Source organism: Contarinia nasturtii, unplaced genomic scaffold (assembly GCF_009176525.2).
Source record: "Contarinia nasturtii isolate CC-2019 unplaced genomic scaffold, AAFC_CNas_1.1 Cnas_scaffold_350, whole genome shotgun sequence".
Classification (NCBI taxonomy): Eukaryota; Metazoa; Arthropoda; class Insecta; order Diptera; family Cecidomyiidae; genus Contarinia; species Contarinia nasturtii.
Window position 1 is genome coordinate 4133986 of NW_022197705.1, and position 19357 is coordinate 4153342.

The following is a 19357-nucleotide window of genomic DNA, read 5'->3' on the forward strand; positions in this document are numbered from 1 at the left end:
CGTTATGTTGAGTGTGTATGTTTGTGTTTCAACATCAAATTAAATACCAATTTGTTAACAGTCTAGACAACAGACGATATGGCTTAGTGTGCCATTTTATGTGGTGTAAATTAAAAAGATAAACCAAAGTTTACAATATATATATAGATTTTGTGCGCCTTTGCGGTTAATTTTTCAATTAAATTGTGAATTTAAGTTCAAGTGCATTTGAGAGAGAATAAAAAAAATTCTATAAAATGGAACAATTAGCACATTTTGTGACCAAATCATTTGAATACAACAATAATAATCGAGTGTTGGATGTTTTGAATTTAACAACAAAATCCGGCATTTTTGATCATTTAAAATCGAATGATTCAATGGATACACTTTCGAATCTGGGATCGGATGATAATGATGCGGATTCAGTTGATATTGATATCACCGATGTCTCGTCCAATGATGGCAATGATAGCAAAATTCACAATGAAAATGATAATAATAACATAAATGTTATTCGACAATCAATCGCTAAAAAATTGAACAAAGAAAATCACAAACAATTGACTAAAAATTGGCTCATCTCTGATACACCGAAGAAAAAATGCGACAATGGTATGAGATTTTGATTGCCGACGGCAATTTACTACATGTTTGCATTTCCATTATTAACAAAGCTGGAAATTATCTTCTTTTTTATCATTTGTTTCTCTGCTGAAATTGCCTTATAAAATTCAGTTCAGAATTTTTTTGATGATACAAAAAACCAAATTTTGTTGAAAATTCAAAAAATGTCCATTTAATCATTTGTAGAGAATAACATCGAAGATGCTGAGTCTGAGGTGGCATTGAATTTGATTTGTGTGGATGAATCAACGCAACAGACAATTGACATTCCGATTCGGCCACGGTCTATAAAAGATTTTAAGAATGTAATGAGCAAAAAACAAAATCGTGCAAATGAAATGACCAAAATTGATTCGGAATCGAAAAGTAAACAACGATTAGATAGAAACGATTCCAATGTTAGAGCAGGTAAATCAATTTTGTAAATGAAATATTTTAATTTTAGCCTTTAATATGCTATAATGTGAGTGAAAAGGATAAATATGCCTCGAAACTATAAAAAAACAACTTGTCTAATGAAGTGATAAAAATTGGTAATAAATGTATACAATCCCCTTCGTTGAATATCGGTAATAAGCGACAAACATTTTAAACCATATTATTGAGATGTGTCAATAAAATGTGGTAACGAAATGAAATACAAAATGCATAAAAACAGATTTAAACACTCGAAATTCGGATGATTCATCGAATGTCGTATCATTCGAATTGGTTTGAAATATTTAGATACTCAATGGACTGAAAATCGTAAAAAAAATGTTAACGCCGATCTAAAGAGCGATGCTTAAAAGAAAACTGTATGCAAAAAATAAATCAGTTTTGAGAGCGCCCCATAATATTTAAACAACCATTGTGATGCACACACACACACGCACATGCACCAGTTCAAGTGACGATTTGTGAATCGTAAAAGAAAGTCCATTAATCAAAAAAATAAAAGGGTAGTAAATAGAAAACAGACTTTTTAAACCGCAGTTAAACACCCGTCGGGATTTACTGCTATTTTAGATGCTCATTTCTCGGCAATTGTTTCCTTCTCATGCAAATCAGGGTGATGACAAATTTTCAACGACCAATATAATGCTCGCTTAATCGAATGTTGATGAAGATTTTCAAATAATTTCATTCAATAACAATCACAGTTTCGTTTGACAAATCAAAGTTTTTCATAGTATTTCTTTTATCTTTTTCACAGACAAAGACTCAAGGATTCTAAAGCACAAACAGTCGACAGATGTGGATGGAAAAGATAAAGACTCGAATGTGTCAAATGGTCAAAAAGTGCAATCATCAAAAGGTGATACAAAACACGAAGGTGTGTCACAGTCATCGTTGGCTGCATCGATAGCGAGTGCGATTATTGGTTCGAATCAATCGGGAAGTGTGAATAATTTGAGTACGAATAACAATACGGCCAGCAGTAATTTGGTTAATAATAAACAAAGGCGGTCGCGAACAAATTTCACGTTGGAACAATTGAATGAATTGGAAAAACTTTTTGAAGAGACCCACTATCCAGATGCATTTATGCGAGAAGAACTCAGCCAGCGGTTAGGTTTAAGCGAAGCTCGAGTACAAGTAAGTGATGGAAACTTTCGAAGAAAAACTACTTTTCCACACAAGATTTATGCGTTTAGTCTTAAAAGCCGTCTTTTTTTTGCGACGCTTAGAAACTACATTTTCTGCGTGATTTTTATTGAACCATCAAGCTAATTCATTACAGCAGACTTTTCTTTTGTTATTTTTCACTTTGGCACAGTGCCTTTTTCCAATGCATCGACATCGACGCAACCAGCCATTTATAACATTCACTCCAATCAATTAGTGGAAATTAATGTCCATTTTGTTTCAATTGGGTAGCTGAATAGAAACATTTATCTATATATTTATCGATTCGATGTGATTAAACAAGTTTTCAGTGCACTATCGAGTGTTGGCAAGTGGAGGGTGAGCGTGAAGACACGATTAAACGATTCAAACAACGATTACATAATGGTTTTCTCCTCTCCGTGGTCCTTTCTAACCATATCGCTGGGATTGTTTTCGAGATTATGTCATTTTCACAGCACATTACATGCGCAACAATCCGATTGAAAGGTCTCAATGTTTTTTTTTTGTTGTGATTTGCACTACATGTTACATACATTCCTATTAATATAATAGATGTTTATTCATGGGTTGTAATTTCAGCGCATAATATTACTATTGTCACCCCATATACCGATTGAAGACAGTGATTGATAGCAACCATCTTAATTTACTTAAGTGTTATTTTATGTGTTTGCCCATACTCCATATCCATTTGGTTGCTCGCTTTCTTTCTTTCCTTTTTTTTCTTTACATATCCATCCACTCAATGCACCGTGAGTGATTTTTTGTAACTCTCAAGTGAGCGATTGTTTTCACTGTCAAGTCATTGAAACATAATTTCATTGTCGATGCGGTTAATTTATCTCTCTGCCTTGAAGCAAACCAAAAAAGTGTTCACTTTTTGAATGATTCAATGCATTTCGGGTCACTTGCTCCATTGACTTTTATTCGTGCAAAAGGACAAAGTTCAAGTGAAATACAAACAAAATACGTAAATACAAGATGCAAATAGACTTGATGAGTAAGTCAAAAACATAATTCTAACACATTCACTTACATTGTATCGGTCATTTATTTATTTAAAAAGAACTCGTCTTGAATTTCCAAAACATCTGGCCGAATCAGTGCAAATATATTTCGATGAGCATTTATTGTTCCAATCATCTTCACTGCCCAATAATCCTTTTGGCCATTGATTATTTGTCGAATGCATTTGGAATACAACCGCATATTCGTGACTTAATAAATCAGACAAGTGAATCATGTTGTGTTATGCAATGCACAATGTATTTCGTATGACACCGAAACAAATTAAAATGACTCTTTTTCTGTCCTTTGCATCGAATCGAAACAGGACGCCGAAAACCAATCGAAATCTGTACATTGTACAACATGTAAACAACAAACATTGTGATTGCGTTCACCACCACCCGCAATGCCATGCTAAGAACAAAACACAATGATGAAGAACGTTCACAAATCTTCATTTTGTGTAAACATTGCAATTTTGTTCATGTCAACATAAATCACCACGTAGTTGGCCATTTATATAAAAACAAGTGGATATTGTCGTTTGTCCAGTACATATTCTCAATACGTGCACTGTGACTGCGATGCGACAAAATTGAAGGCTAATGTGTTGGTAGTCGATGCTTGTCATATCATATACTTAACCAGTCGGAGTACTTGACTTTTCTTTTTGCTCTTCATCTCTCTCTCTCTCTCTCTCTCTCTCTCTTCTGCGCTTGCAACTCAATCTTTCTATCGTTCCCGACAAATTGAATTTGGATAATATTTTTTTATGTGTCGCTTTGGTGCCGAGTCAGGAATAAAAGTTTGCTGCAAATGAATTTGTTTGCGCTGGTGTGATGAATGAATGTGTGGAACAATTCGAAAATCGAATTAAGGTCATTGAGTGGAAATTTTCGGTTTTCCGTAATAACATTACAACTAACCAATTCAAATGGTGCGATGCAACTTTCTAATTCAATTATTATTTACTCTGGTGCATTTTCTAGGTCTGGTTCCAGAACAGGTTAGGTTTCGTATGATTCCGGGTGCTGCCTGGACTCACGGATTTCTTATTTTCCTACATTTATTCTATATTTCATTCGAATCGAAGTTACTCAATGGTTAATTATGGTTTCTTTACAGAAGGGCTAAGTGCCGCAAACATGAAAACCAAATGCATAAAGGTACTTTAACATCAATTTTTTAATCCTATTTCATTTTGAAAAAGATAGTTTTGATCAATTTATCGAAACGAATGTTAAAGATAGCAAACATTCGTCGACATTTTTTGTTTGCAATCGAATACAATTTGCATGGAAATCACATTTCAATAATTCTGACTAGATTTAATATCGATTGAAATCAAACAAATCATTTCCGAAAATATGCTTTCTTCCATTCCCATTCTGAAGTTGTACGAAATCGGGGTTTCAACAGTGAAAAGTCGATTGCGACGCGTTAAATCAGATATGAAAAAATCGACATTGAATACATATCTCCAATTGATTCTCATAGCATCGTCTTCTTGCGTTTGAAAATCATAACTTATTCTTATTGTGCTTAGGGGTTAGTTTGGCAAACGGATATATTCCCATGCATGCAATACAACGAGCAAAATGCATGCTGTACACATTTTATTTTGTTTTTTATTTATTTATTTATTAGACATTTTATCCAGTTATTTCTACTCCTTTTTTACTGGTAATGTTCGCCTTTGCTTTTCTCTCTCTCTCTCTCTCTCTCTCTCTCTCTCTTTCACTCTCTTGAGTGTACGTGAGGTCGGTAATTCGCTTTTCTTTACTCTATTTGTTTCCCGTCGCCAACGTGCGCGATGTGCAAATTGAAAAATTGGTTTGCGTATAATTTTTGTTTACCAAGGAGTACAATTTTTTATTGCTATCTACTTCTCTTTCTATCCTTCGTTGTTGATTCTCAGTTGAAATGAACTGTTTCACGGTGAATGGCACATGTATCCGGCAAGAAAGAGAAAAACACATCGACTGTGAGATGAGTTCCTTGGTACAGCGAGAGAGAGAGAGAGGAAGGGACTTGATTCGCTAGACGATGTGTATGAAATAAAAATATAGCGCACGAATGTTGCTGGTTTTTTTAGGCAACAAACAAATCACATAAGTCAGTCGTTGGGAATTTAGATAAATAAAATAACTGTAGAGAGGTTAATCAAATAAATGGATTTTCAGAGGGTGTGAGTCTGTCCGTGTTACACTTCCAAAGCAGGAAGACTAAATACAATCTTCGAAATGTATACCGTTTACTGTAGTTTGATTTTCCCCACGTTTTTTTTCTGGTACGACACAAAAAACAATGCTCTCTCTCTCAGACTTGTTTGTGTATTCAAATATGTACTGCTGCCAATTATCGGATCAAATAGAAACATAAATTCCTGATTTAATCATTATTAATTAGATAATTTAATTTCCGAGAAAGTTTTCCGTTGTTGTCGTGTTTGTTTGCAAAACGACAGCATAAAATTTATTCAATTTGTCCAAATCATTTGAATTACCGTTGATGTTGATGCTCACTGTTTTTTTTTTGTATTGCATTGCATTGTGTGCTACATTGTGAAGTTTGATTGTAGGCACACGAGCAAATATTCAATTTGTGTATATTTCATCGAATTTATCTATGTATGTACCTGATGCAAATGTAATTCAATTTGCAAAATAAAAATGTAAATAATCAAATCGATAATTTTTGCCCATTAATTCGATGTTTATTCGATTCAATGTGTGCACATCCAAACGACAGGCGTTTTTTTTGTCATGCAGTAAATTCTGTCTGCCAATTTGTAAATGCAAACAATTACCATCAACCATATTGAAGCGTATTTTACGCGATATGCGAAAACGAACGCCCATTCGCGATGCCATCAAATTGTTAGCTCACGTGGCTTAAACCAACCAAATTGGCAAACAGATTTCGAAATTGTTACATTTTCCGCGATTGATTTATCGAGAGACACAACTCTTTTTCCATCACTGAATCTTGCCACATTCGAATCGGTATCACTATTTACATCCAGAATCTGCTGTTTGGTGTAGCAGATTTTCGATGTCTTCGTCGAAAATTGGATCAACGTTAAATTGAAAGAAGAAACCTTGTGTGATGTGTTAAATTGCTGCAACCGATTCGTTAAATCATTACAAATTACCGGAACCAGAGATACAAGAGATAGCATATAATGCCATGCAACCCGATTCACGTTCATCGTTGCGGCCCGGACCACTCAGCATATAACTCAATCGTGTTATTTCGTGTGTAACTAACAACAATAAAGCATTACACTGTTTATTACATTGATTGCAACGCAGTCTGCTTGAAGCAAGCGGGCGGTGTATGTGTGTGTGCATACGAAACACTGGTGGTGGGTCGATAGACAACGAAAGACTGTAAGTAAACAATTTAAGGGCTGAAAATGCCGTAGCAATTTTTCGTGTTTATCGTTTTCAATTCGATAAACGTGCAATCCATTAGATCCGGTTAAGTACCTGAAACATTCGAATTCGATTGAGAGCCCAATTTAACACACCGATAAAATGCACAATATAAAATGGTAGATCCTTCACTTTGCTTATTCATTGAATGCGTTAAATAAACGCTGCGCTTCAAATGGTAATTCCAAGTTTTAAAATACCATGAAAACAGCATTGGCGATGGTAAAAATGGAGGCGGAGGTGTCTTAATAAATGAACTGCTAATACATATTCATTCAATTTGGCTTGTAACCCATTTTAAAGGTTTATGGTATCCTTTTTCACGTTTTCAATGATTTCGAACAATAATACGGCAACGCCTTGCCTCAGCTTCTTTCACATTTTTTCATCATCTTTTTCTCGTTTTCAGTATGTATGCCCATAAGGCTCGAATGGTATAAATTCACCAAGTCGAGGCGGATTTTCACATGGATTAAACTGTCGTTGATAAATTAGTTATTAATTTACTTCTGATGTTAATGATTGCCATCTTATTTTCATTTCGGAAAACTTTACATAGGTACTTTCTCTCCCGACTGAGCTTAAACTGCTTTAGGCAATGACTTCATCTACACTTTCATTTTATTAATGAATTGCTAATTAATTAAATGACGAGAAAAATTCCCTGATTTAATAGCCAAAAAAAAAAGACATTGAAAAAGAGTTAAATGAAAAGTTTTACTCCTTCTTGAAATGGCAATTGTTTTGTTGCAATTTACACGTTTTTATCGAATGCTTCTACTTTATTTAAGTCACTTTCTATCCTTCTTTTTATTCTCTGCACATTTCCATGCTTTCTACTGATGAAACATTGCATGCTTTCATTTTTCAAAATTATAAATGCACAGTCAGAATTTGTAAACGCGCATAAATCTCGTTTGGCGATGAGAAATGTTGCCACGTTGCCATTTCGACTTCGTGTCCCGTTGCCTAACAGATGTGTAATTTGTTGAACAAACAGCAGCTTCGATTGCGTCTACATCGTACTTATGCAATTACGACATACATACAAAACATTGGTGACTTATGCATTTTAGCAGCTCGATACTTCGTACTGCCTTGCTTTCGACGCGAATTAATATTGTTGTTTCTGGTGGGTGGTGGCGGGGAAAACAAAACATAGTTGTGCTTCGAAAATGTTTTTTTTTTTTTGTCGGAGAAACTTAATAAAATTGCATGTATCGTTTTGTATCCTTTCATATTTACGTATGTCATTTCGCCAATTCGATCAAAAAAAGAACGACAACGACCAACAACGACAGACAGCGCAAATTATGTGCACAAGTATAATTGAATTATATGGATTACACACTGATTCAAATTGAATAAGTTTAAATTTATGCAACGGAAGGGAGTCGACTCTATCGTCTCTCTATTATTGAATACTATTCATCATCCTGCACAACACACACGCACACATGTACTCTCTCTCTCACACTAGTGTTCGGTTTGAACTGTCTATCGCTTGGGATATTGTGAATAAACTGCCAGATTTACGAACCGCACAATTTGTATATTAATTTTTGTGATTGCTGTTGTTTTGCTCACAGTAAATTGATTGATATTTAAATATGTTCGACCATTCAGAGCATTTAGAATACAAATCATCGCATTTTCAGCTATGGTTACGCATTAATTGAATTTCACAGCCAAATGAAAAAGATGAACGTGTTTTGAAACGAAGCGTTTGCAAGGAATGGCATTATAATTAAATCCATCGCTGCTACACTTTCTCTCTCTCTTTCACATCTTTTCACTTTTTTCTTCAAAAAGTCATGTATTCGGGGCAAGATTTTAATCCTTCTGATGAATTGTGTTAAATATAAATGTTATACTTATTACTGGCTTTGTTCTAAAATTAGAAAGTGTTGCAAATTGCAAAATATAAAGCGAAAGAGAAATGTTTTTTATATAAATAGAGAAATCCCCAATTAATGTTTTCTTGCTTCTTTTTTCACCGCGTAAATTATCTGCACAATTCACAGAGAAAGTGGTAGAGAGAGATAAAGTCCCGCTTGAATATTCGCTTAAGTAAATTTAATTTGTTTCATCAAGATGAAGAAATTGTAATGCAGAAAATTCTCATGGAAATAAATCACGACACGAAAGAAAATAGCGCACAAATTCATTTGGCTTGCACAAAAAGGAAAAAAAAAGATAGCGCATTTGTCAGAGTATGAAGCGGCCGTTTTATGCAATAAATATACAAGTAAAAATAATTTTATTATTTTTTTCAGTCGTACAAAATTGATGTAACATAGGCATGAAGCCATATTTCTCCAGTTCCGTGTGCACTTTTTTTTATTGCAATACATTGTTTTAAATTATATAATTCCCCATGGGACCCATTATGTCATGTTGTTCACCTAAACAAGTAGATTCGCAAGACCATCGCCCCTCCCACACTCACCGACAGAGACTTACTTTTTTGCAACATGGTTTTTTGATTTACTCATATCTTTTTATCAATATTGAACAAAGTTTCCCTTCAGATTAAACCAGTGAATAAATATAACGAACACCTTTTTTTTATCCTTTAGGGATAACTCAAAACAGTTTTATTCAATTATACGATTTAATATTTCAATGAGCTGATGGGTTGTTTTTATTTATTTGCAGGAATTTTAATATCGAGTAATAGTCCGCCAGTATCAACGCCGTTGGAACCGTGCCGTGTTGCACCTTATGTTAATTTACCGTCGATACGTACTTCTAGCATTAATTCGGCCACCACAACAGCACAACATTCGTATTCTGCTGTGGCGGCGGCTGCTGCTTTTTCAGCATTCGACCCAGCTTTACTAACTGTGGCACATCAAGTAAGAATATTTTAAACATAAAATAAAATCGAATTTTTCAATGAATCGAATGAAAACAATACTATCCACATCAAAAATCAAGATTTTGTCAGAGATGATTTCAAATGATGAAATCATCTCAATTTTCATTTAGACATAAATACGACCAAAATGTGAATTCATGTCTCAACTTATAAATAAATTGATGTTTTTCTTTTCATTTTCAGTATGCGGCTGCAATGAATGGAAGCAGCGGTTTGTTTTCAATTCCACAGTATCCCTTGAATTTGGCCGCATTGGCAGCTGCACACAATAAAAATTCCAGCATTGCTGATCTCCGACTCAAAGCTAAAAAACATGCCGAAGCGTTGGGACTTAAAGAATCCGCTTCATAAAAAAGAAACATCCAATCAATCAACAACACATTTGCGACCGAATTAAAGAGAAACATAACTTTAGAGTTTATTTCACGTTTTCTTTTTTGTCATCAGCGATAAGTTTTTGCTTTTCACGATTTGATCTCGACTAATTTTTTTTCGTCTATACTTTGTGCATAATAAAAACTTTTAAAATCGAATCATGTATTTTCAATTTTGTACACTTTTTCCGAAGCATATTATAGAATATTTTTTTGCCAAAGTATAAACACTTCTTGAGGAAAGGTAAGTGATACTGTCGAATCATTTGTGCAGGTGTAATGAAATTTGGGTCAAGGGCTGAAAATAGCAAAATTACAACGAAAATCAATAAAAGAAATCATATTCTCAACAGAATTTTTCCCACGATCATCTTCAATTAATCAACTGGCACATATCTGACCAAACTTTACTAACCACATATGAAATAAGAATTTATTGGTATTGAAACTGTGAAACAGTTGCGTTTAACTTTACCAACTTCTAGAAGAATCAAATAAATCGACTCCGATTTTAACGCTCATGGTGTAATAACTGTCATATTTCATTTATCTTTTTATTGAAGATTATATCCAAATTGCTATTGACATGAGCATCAAATGTATCGAAGGGGTGGGAATGACTTACAATGTGAAATATTATTCGATTGAACTGTATAATCGTGAGGTAAATTTGAAACCATCTTCATTTCTTCTTAATGAATTTTGCGTTTTCAAATTAAGCGAATTATGAATTGAAAATAATCGAAGAACAAAACATACACAAATTGAGGTGTAAACAAACACTGAATGGACATTCAATGGAGACGGTCCAAAGTGTAAAAAGCATCTCGTTCGACTTCAGCGCCATCTATTGAACGCTTAATACATTCAATTGGTTAAACTTTTTCAGACATGCATCCAAATGTCATTGTTTGGGAAAATAAAAGAAATGTGGGATATTTTTTGTTTGTCGTGTATGCTCACGTTGTCAATTGTCATTGTTTGTCATAAGGTAAAAAGTCCGAGCAACGCGACACAATAAACATCACCGCAACTTAAAAATACATTATATCATTGAACATTTATTTGGATTTTTTGTTTTAAAATAAAATCCATGAGAATAACCAAAAATGGATCTGTACGATGACTTGGATGCAAAGCAGCGAATCGATGGATGGTCACCCAGTTTGAAGTTGATGCAGACACAAATGGCATTAAAGAAAGCGATTCCACCACCGCCAGTAAAGAAAGAGCTCACAAAACGAACGGCTCCAGTAAGTTTGTTAAAACTCGAATTATATTGTGATAGCATTTAATTCAATGTTCCGTTTGCAAAACATATACATACACACAGCTTTTAGCGCCGACAACAATTTTAAAAACAAAAGGTCGACCAAACGACTCCGACGATCATTTCAAATCGAATGATAGCTTAAAGAGTTCGCATAAAAAGCAACCCACAATTACAACACAAGCATTGGCACCGCCAAATAAGGCGGCTAATGACTATGATTGGGATGTAATTGACGAATATAATCCATTGTGGCCGAATGAATACGAGAAAATCATAAAAGATCGCCGCGAAAGACGAGATAATGATAGAAAACGGCGAAATAATCGTAATGAACAAAATCGTAATGATTCGCCGCCGCAAAAATTTTCTGGTTTTGCTGGTCGATCGGATGATTTAGACGATTATAAAAAATCACCACCAAATCCATCACAGCGTAGCATCGGTGCTGCCATAGCACCACCCCCGTCATTACAAGAAAGTACACCGATTATACCAGCACTACAAAATACAAACGTTTCAAATTCGTATGGTGGTGGTTCGGTCGCAGCAAAAATTATGGCCAAATATGGATTTAAAGATGGTCAAGGTTTAGGTAAACAAGAGCAAGGAATGTCAATTGCATTACAAGTGGAGAAAACATCGAAAAGAGGCGGTCGAATTATACATGAGAAAGAACTTATGCAACCGCCAACAACATCAAGTCCACCGGCTTTATCGATGCCGCCGCCAATAGCACCAGCGCCAAAAGAAGAACCATCGATTACTGAGATTATGAAAGCACCCAGCAAAGTTGTTCTGTTACGAGTAAGTTTTCATCTTTGATTTAAGTAAATATTTTGCATTCATTTTAATGCCCGTTTCTTCCAATAGAATATGGTCGGCGCCGGCGATGTCGATGATGAACTTGAAGGCGAAGTAAAAGACGAATGTAACACAAAATATGGAGATGTGGTCAAAGTTATAATCGTTGAATTGAAAAACACGACGCCCGAAGAAGCTGTTCGAATATTTGTTGAGTTCAAACGAATCGAAAGTGCTATTAAGGCAGTCGTTGATTTGAATGGCCGATTCTTTGGCGGTCGTCAAGTAAAAGCTGGGTTTTACGCACTTGAAAAGTTTCAAAAACATCATTTGACTGATTAATCACATCCTATATGAAAAAAATGTTTATTCCTATGTTGTATGTAACACATGTATTCATTGAATGCATTTTATTCTCTCTTTATGAAAACATTTTTCTATTACCTATACATTAATTATTCGAAAAGTAGATGACAAAAAATAAATAAATAAATGAATCAATAAAATTAACGAGTTTGTGTTTATAATTGATTTAGAAAAGTCTGTCTATTTGTGGACTGTTAAACAGTGTGTTTCACCGCAAAAAAAACCATTTGCATACTCACAATACATTGTATGTGCGATTGCAGCATTTCATATGCCAAAAAAGTAGCTGTTGATGTTGTTAAAACTTTTCAAACTAATTAACACAATGGGTGATTGAAATAAAAAAAAACTCCGTATTATTTAAACTATCAATTTTGCTGGAAAAACCATATTTTGTTGAAACTTTGACTTTTTCCCATGAAATCAATAACTTTCATTACATTACTTTAATTAGATTACATGATGCGTTGCCATGGGAAAATGTAAAACGGCCGCATTTTTTTATGAACGTGTCTACCAAGTGGATGCCAATAACAATATTACATGAGAAAAATATAAATGAACTACATGCGACAAAAATGAATAAAACGTGATCTCATTTCGTGGGCATTGTTCACAAATTTATAGATTTTCAACGGAGATAATTCAATCAACAATTGTAAAATGCTAACGCATCCCAATATAAACAAATTCACCGTTGTTGATTAAAAAAAAAGTATGGTGTTGCTATAGAGAAAAAACCCCTTCTTATTTTAACGGCACATAGAATTCTACCGTGCTATTGACATGTTTCATACGTTAATACTTACAATGTGCTTCAATCAGACAGGTTTGTACATTGTTTTCCATCTTATAAAAATTTAATATAAATTTTACAAACTAAACAAAACCATGCTCATTTTTTTCTGTTACCAAATCCAGACATGTTTCTCTCCGAAATATCTCTATTGAATTTGTGTTATATGACATTTTAGTTTCTTGTCAATTGTCGTTCGAAGAGAAATCAAAGGAATAAAATTATTATTTGCACGACCCCCTAATGATTGCAATGCATATCTACCATGCAAGTGGCACATGTTTTGACATTATTAGATTTATCAACCTTTTATTAGCGTCGTAATACGGTCGCTCAGTGTGGCTTTTGTCACTACCAATATTCCACCGCATTGTTCTTCGTTCAACGAAATCACAAAATTTCATTACCCCTACGATGGAATTAACTTCATTTGTTTTTATTGAAAAGACGATGAAAGGACTATTTTTGATAATCAAAATTAAATTCACCCGCAAATTTCTCCATTTTAGAGATTTTATGCTAAAAAAAATACATAAATGGGATATAAATTAAAACAACTACATTATTAATGCTAAACCCGGAAGAAATGTATTTCAATTTATGCGTCCATTGTTTACGTGAAATATTTTACAGCATTTTTTTTAAAAATTCTAATGTATAATTCTAATATTTGACAGAACAGAAATGATCATTTTTTTCTTTTTTTTTCAATCAAAAATTTCCCTTAGGTTACCAACTGTGCAAAATATGAGATAAATTGTTTGTCCAATTTTCAGAAAAAATATACGAATTTTGACTTTTTCCACAATTATATTGATTATTTTTGAGATGTAAAAAACACAATTCGCATTTCGGTTCTGAATGTATTTCGTTGGAACTTCTATATATAAATATTTGTTTAGAGAAAAGTACATTTCTATAATAAATTATTATTGTTAGATTTCTGAAATGTTATTTGTTTAGTTTAATCAGAATCGACATCGATAGAACACTTCATAGCCAACTCTGTTATTCCCAAATGTTTTTCTTTCTTCGTGCTATTCATTGCTGACATTATGAGATGTATCCTTTTGATTCACCGACTATATCTACATCGCTTTCGTCTTCGGTGCCGCTGTCGCTTGATTTCATTAGATCGTCGGATGAGATGCTGCGTAACATTTGGATGGATGATTGTGCTTTTAACGATTTCACTCCTGCCATTGATGAGTAGAGTGAAAATGCACGTTCCGATTCATCGGTTGGACCACGTTTGCTATTGTCTGCAACGTTTGATGCATTTTTGTTTGCCTCATTGCGGGAAAAATCAACTGGCTCCGCTTTGAAATATATAGACACATTTTGACGAACAACAATTTTCAATTAGTTAAATTTGACTCTTTGCATCTTTGTTAATAGTTTGGAAAGTTCCTTAAAGAAAACTTATGCATTAAAACCAAGTTTTGCTAATTAAATCAAATAACAAATTGTGCATCTTGAAAGAGTTAAGGACGAGGGAAAAAATCACATCTTTAGTTTTTGGTGTACAAATGGAAATGGCTTTCGATGCAAATTATTTGACAAAAGTTCAGAAGACCTTTCAATTACGTCAATATAATAAAAATGAAATTCAAAAAATAAAAAGTAATCTGGATCATTTATGATGAGTAACTTACCCGAATTGATGTCACGCCTTCGCAATTGTTTTTTATGCTTCATGCGTCGATTTTGAAACCAAGTTTTCACTTGAGTTTCGCTTAATCCAAGAGCTGCTGCCAATTCAACACGTTCTGGCGTGGATAAATATCTTTTTAAAGCAAGAATGAGGATCAAGTATTAAACAATTGCATTGAATTTTTTATCGATATACCAAAAATTACTTTCAAATGGTTTAAAAATGAAACTAAATCTACTAAAATGCTCTTCAAGATAAGTTTACCTTTGATTTTCGAAGCGTTTTTCCAATCCGGTCAGTTGAGGATCGCTAAAAACGGTTCGAGCCTTCCTCCGACGGCAGTGACTACAATTTATAAAGAACGAAGTTTCTGCTCATGAAATTTTTGCTTTCGATAATAATTCTTTCAAAACTAAATCGCCACCATACCGACACCACTTAGGCACTTACCGTAAAGCATTCACATTCATTCCTAGTCCAAGTGCAATATCCGCTGAACAACCACTGCCTGGAAAAAAGTTGGCTCCGCCAAATAAACCTGCTATGGATAGATAAAAGAATAAAATAGTTTTCAATTCGAAGTTTAAAATTAAACGAATATCCAAATCTTATTGATCTAAGTATTCTGATTCATTATTTAAATTTTAAACGTTCAAATCTGCTTTAAAAATAACAATATCAGTCTTAGCCAAATAGACATGCCATTCATTTATTATAATATCCAACAGGGAAATCAAAACGACCACATGCATTATCATCTAGATACGTTTATTCCAGAAAAGTTAAAAGTTGCAAAGCTTCACAAAAAATGTATATAAATAATATGAACCTTGTGATAAAAAGTATGGATCGACACTTTTGTAAACTGAAGATGAAGGTGTTAGATATGCGCCCAAAGCCATTTGTAAGTAACTTGGATCCGAATATGGTGCGGTGTAGATAACATTCGGATTTGTCGAGGCTGGAAACTGTTGTGAACTTGTTTGGAGTGGAATCCGTTCTTTGTATCTGCTTGATTAAAAAAAAAAACCGAAAGTAATTCAAAGCTATTATTATTTAACGTTATTCACACGTTTTTCCGTCAAGTTTGACTTTAATTCCTTTTCATCACTGAAAATGGTGTAACATCGACGGTTACTTTGTTCGATTATAATTCTTTCATAAAACAAATTGTATCATACCGATCACTTTGTAATAATTTGCGATACTCTTCGTCATTCGACTGGATATCGCCGTTACTTCTTAGATTTTTCTCAATATTATTCACTGGATGTTCGGCGCTGTTACTATGCCGGGCACTTTGATTGCCAACATTATCGGCATGATTTTTAAAATGGATTTTATTGACAGCTTTCATTGAATTGCGATCCAAAATATCTTCGATTAAAAATGGTGTTTTAATGGCACCCGACGCACTACCATTTGATTTATTTTCGGTAAAATGTAAAGCCATTTTTGATTTACATAAAAACACAATGAATAGAATTCATTAAATTTTTTCGGGCACAAATATGTTACAAAACTTTGTAAATTTGCAATTGAATCACAATTAAACACTTAAAATATTGTAAAATATAAACTTTGCAATTGTTTTAGTGTAATGTATAGACACAAGCACACACTGTTTTAACGGATAATGAAAAACTTTTTCAAACAATAAGTTTACGTTAATTTTTTGGTAGAAGTAGTAGCGGCTACTTTATGGAAAATCGACCATTCTTAATGACTTTACATCGATTTATGGCAATGTAATTCAAACATCATCGGTTTAGAAACCATAAATGATGTGATTTACAACAACTTGCATTTAATGTTTTCCACCAACGAACACAAGCATCTCGTGCAACGAACGAATGGAAAAAGGGGTGTACGGAAGTGTTGCTACTCACTCGCTCTGCTCTGTTTTATTGAAGTGGAAAAAGTGTGCAATGTATAAATAAAACACACCCTCTCATGAATATCTGTGAATTGGGTAAAAGTCGGTGGGATGTCGTCCGAGTATACAACAATTTGTAAAAAGAAAGGCAAGTGGAAGCGATTTCGCATTATGTATTTTAGAAATACATTGGTAAATTGGCGTTGAATGCATGTTGTCGGTTCGTTTATCCATGCAATACAAAATTGTCACGTAATATGATTTCGAAGTTTTCCACTTCAGTTCTGAGTTTGGGGTAAGCTTATTATCTGTAAATATTAGACTTAATTCATGCTTATGGAATCTGTGTTATTATGGAGTATAAATATGTTTTTCGTTGATTTTCCACATCATGCCATGTCTTCTTCATTGCCAATATACGGCAAATTGACGCTATTATATCCATCATGATTCGTTCGTTACTGTTTTTTTGTTTTCCTTTGTGAGGAATGTGCGAGTAAGCTCCCGGGTTATTTTGACTAAGACGACCCGCCGATGTCTCCAATGAATATCATTTTTAATTAGTTAAAATCTTCTACGAGCGAAAAATACAGAGAAAAGCTTTTATTTCATAGAATGAAATAGCCGATATTATGAACAAATTGGATCACCTTTTCATTAAAAAAGAGAAAACAGAGTGAATTGCTCGTCAAATAAACCACAAAACAGCCTATATCGGCTGCCATCGAATGATAAAAAAGTGGCCTAATTGGTTTAGTTCGCTTCTTGATGTCGCTTGTTTTTTTTTTGCAAATCACGATCACACAGTGCGCAAAGCATCTGCATTCAAATCATAATTAAAACCAAAATGAATGTTAATTAATGCTTCGTTCATTGTTGTCGTTGACATAATTAGCAGATAATAGCATTGTTAATTGCAATATTAAAATTAAATTAATGCCATTCGATACATATCGTTTCAATATTGATCATCAAATATTAACCGCTGACACAGTGTGCTCTCTCGTTCACCGTTTTTGTTTCAGAGTTGCGTTGCGCTTACAGTCATCGAGTTTCACATTTGTCAAAGCATTTTCATTGCTGATAAGAGCGGGAAAGAGCGAAAAAGTGAGTGAATGATGGTAAGTACATAACAGCGTGTGGTTTGATGATTGCTTCAATTTTGCTTTCATATGTCTTTTTCGTTCATTCCATCGTTATTTTGTGCTTATCAACATTTAAACGACATCGAAAGCAACACAAAACACACACAATTACCCCTCATTAGAGTGCTTTTGAACTGTGTGCACGATGAGTGCGAAGTGACGAGGGTACTGTGCAGTACATAGGGCTGCGAATATCTGACTGCTGATTGGTTGCAGCACTGTTGTACAAGGCGTACTCAAACGTTTATTTACTCGCACTGAGAGGTTGGCTTTTTTCGCCAAACATCATTCCATCGCCAGCACACAGATTATTCGATTCATATTTCGATATCAGCAATGGCTTTAACAACGACGAAAACATCATCGTTTAGTCTCATTTTATTTAAACTTTGTCGTTGGCTTTACATTGCAAATAAATTTGCGCATTGGAGCATTTTTGCCATTCAACGTGGACGATATCAGTAGCATTCTAGAATTTTCACTATCCGTTCATTAGAGCATTTTATATGTCCTTTGCAAACTATTTTCATTTTTTTTTCGTTACTTTTCATCATTCAACCTCACTAATGAACCGAACATTATAAGAGCACGTATTATACTTGAAATTCCGTGACACGCGATTTTCAATCATTTTCCCTTTTTCATTGGCTTCTTCTTTCTCTCTCCTTAACTCTTTCGCAGCCTTCGTTGTTGCCGAGAAAAAGGTCCATTCACATTATTCTGCACGTTTCAAAAGACTCTTGCTTCTCGCTTATATAATGTCATTTAAACGATTTGTTCCATTGGCTCATTAGAATCGAAACAGAACGTAACGCTCTTTTCTTCATCTCACACTCCATTTTTTTACTCGGCGACTCTCACGCCGCAATCTCATCAGATTTCCCTTCATTGCATCGTCGTAAAATGCAAAAGAGATGAGAACGACAAGTGATTGTTATCGAAGTGGCTCTCAACTTTTAACATGACCTAAATTGTTAAGGTTTATCGCATTTAAAAAGAATCTTGCCGCTGCTTATTTTTCATCGTTTCGATTTTTTTTTCCTTTGTTCGGCAATTTGCAACTGCCAACCGGTTCATGGTTGTTTGTCAAATGATTTCAATGTCTCTTTTGTTTAAGCCTTCAACATTTGTTATTGTTGTATTATTCTCGTCTTCTCTTTTTGTTCGCTAAGTGTTTCCTAATTCGCACTTGCAGCGAAAACCTTCGTCATGCACAAAGTGATGCTTTTTGTGTCATCTATTATGCATTTTCACTTCACAAAACTGACATGATTCAAAATCCAAAAAATGAAATCTCTCTACTTAATGGGATGTGAACTTCCTTTTGACGCGTGCATAACTATTTCGTAACATGACATATACGACCAAAGCCATAGAGAGTAGGAAAAAAATCATCATGCGAGCCAAGGATCAAATACCATTAAATAATTACCACAAGCAATTATTTTCATTAAAATTTGAATGCAACAACAACAACAAATTCAACACTGCACACACTCAATCGGTGTCCGATTTCAAATTTATGAGAA

The 19357-nt window shown here is 34.2% G+C and overlaps 3 protein-coding genes across 5 annotated transcripts; 2 read left to right on the forward strand and 1 right to left on the reverse strand.

The window, feature by feature from the left end:
- The first annotated feature begins 219 nt into the window (after positions 1-219).
- On the forward strand, positions 220-10017 carry LOC116338215 (retinal homeobox protein Rx-B-like). Its single transcript, XM_031763335.1, has 7 exons — positions 220-594; positions 793-1014; positions 1802-2184; positions 4215-4231; positions 4351-4391; positions 9321-9520; positions 9727-10017. The coding sequence occupies exons 1-7, from the start codon at positions 237-239 to the stop codon at positions 9892-9894; spliced, it is 1389 nt and encodes a 462-aa protein (XP_031619195.1). The 5' UTR covers positions 220-236; the 3' UTR covers positions 9895-10017.
- Positions 10018-10914: 897 nt separating this feature from the next.
- Positions 10915-12460, forward strand: LOC116338216 (splicing factor 45). The gene is made up of 3 exons (XM_031763336.1): positions 10915-11170; positions 11251-11994; positions 12061-12460. The coding sequence occupies exons 1-3, from the start codon at positions 11027-11029 to the stop codon at positions 12331-12333; spliced, it is 1161 nt and encodes a 386-aa protein (XP_031619196.1). The 5' UTR covers positions 10915-11026; the 3' UTR covers positions 12334-12460.
- A 1439-nt stretch (positions 12461-13899) lies between these two features.
- On the reverse strand, positions 13900-16408 carry LOC116338217 (brain-specific homeobox protein). Of its 3 annotated transcripts, none has more exons than XM_031763340.1 (6): positions 15989-16408; positions 15637-15818; positions 15258-15345; positions 15072-15152; positions 14809-14939; positions 13900-14472 (listed from the first exon to the last, which is right to left on the reverse strand). In XM_031763340.1, the coding sequence occupies exons 1-6, from the start codon at positions 16258-16260 to the stop codon at positions 14207-14209; spliced, it is 1020 nt and encodes a 339-aa protein (XP_031619200.1). In that variant the 5' UTR covers positions 16261-16408; the 3' UTR covers positions 13900-14206. The 3 variants fall into 3 exon arrangements, with proteins under 3 accessions (XP_031619200.1, XP_031619197.1, XP_031619199.1); XM_031763337.1 differs by having other exon boundaries at positions 15258-15348; XM_031763339.1 differs by having other exon boundaries at positions 15258-15348; positions 15637-15815; positions 15989-16403.
- Positions 16409-19357: the final 2949 nt, after the last annotated feature.

Bases quoted from the DNA above. Each gene is read 5' to 3' on its own strand.
- LOC116338217 (XM_031763337.1), bottom strand. From the start codon at position 16,260: ATGGCTTTACATTTTACCGAAAATAAATCAAATGGTAGTGCGTCGGGT. The intron at 15,819-15,988 runs GTATGATACAAT...TTTTTAATCAAG, and splicing joins AAATTATTACAAAGTGATCG to CAGATACAAAGAACGGATTC. The intron at 14,473-14,808 runs GTAAGTTACTCA...TATATTTCAAAG, and splicing joins AAGGCGTGACATCAATTCGG to CGGAGCCAGTTGATTTTTCC.
- LOC116338215 (XM_031763335.1), top strand. From the start codon at position 237: ATGGAACAATTAGCACATTTTGTGACCAAATCATTTGAATACAACAAT. The intron at 595-792 runs GTATGAGATTTT...AATCATTTGTAG, and splicing joins GAAGAAAAAATGCGACAATG to AGAATAACATCGAAGATGCT. The intron at 4,392-9,320 runs GTACTTTAACAT...ATTTATTTGCAG, and splicing joins TGAAAACCAAATGCATAAAG to GAATTTTAATATCGAGTAAT.
- LOC116338216 (XM_031763336.1), top strand. From the start codon at position 11,027: ATGGATCTGTACGATGACTTGGATGCAAAGCAGCGAATCGATGGATGG. The intron at 11,171-11,250 runs GTAAGTTTGTTA...ACATACACACAG, and splicing joins TCACAAAACGAACGGCTCCA to CTTTTAGCGCCGACAACAAT. The intron at 11,995-12,060 runs GTAAGTTTTCAT...TTCTTCCAATAG, and splicing joins GCAAAGTTGTTCTGTTACGA to AATATGGTCGGCGCCGGCGA.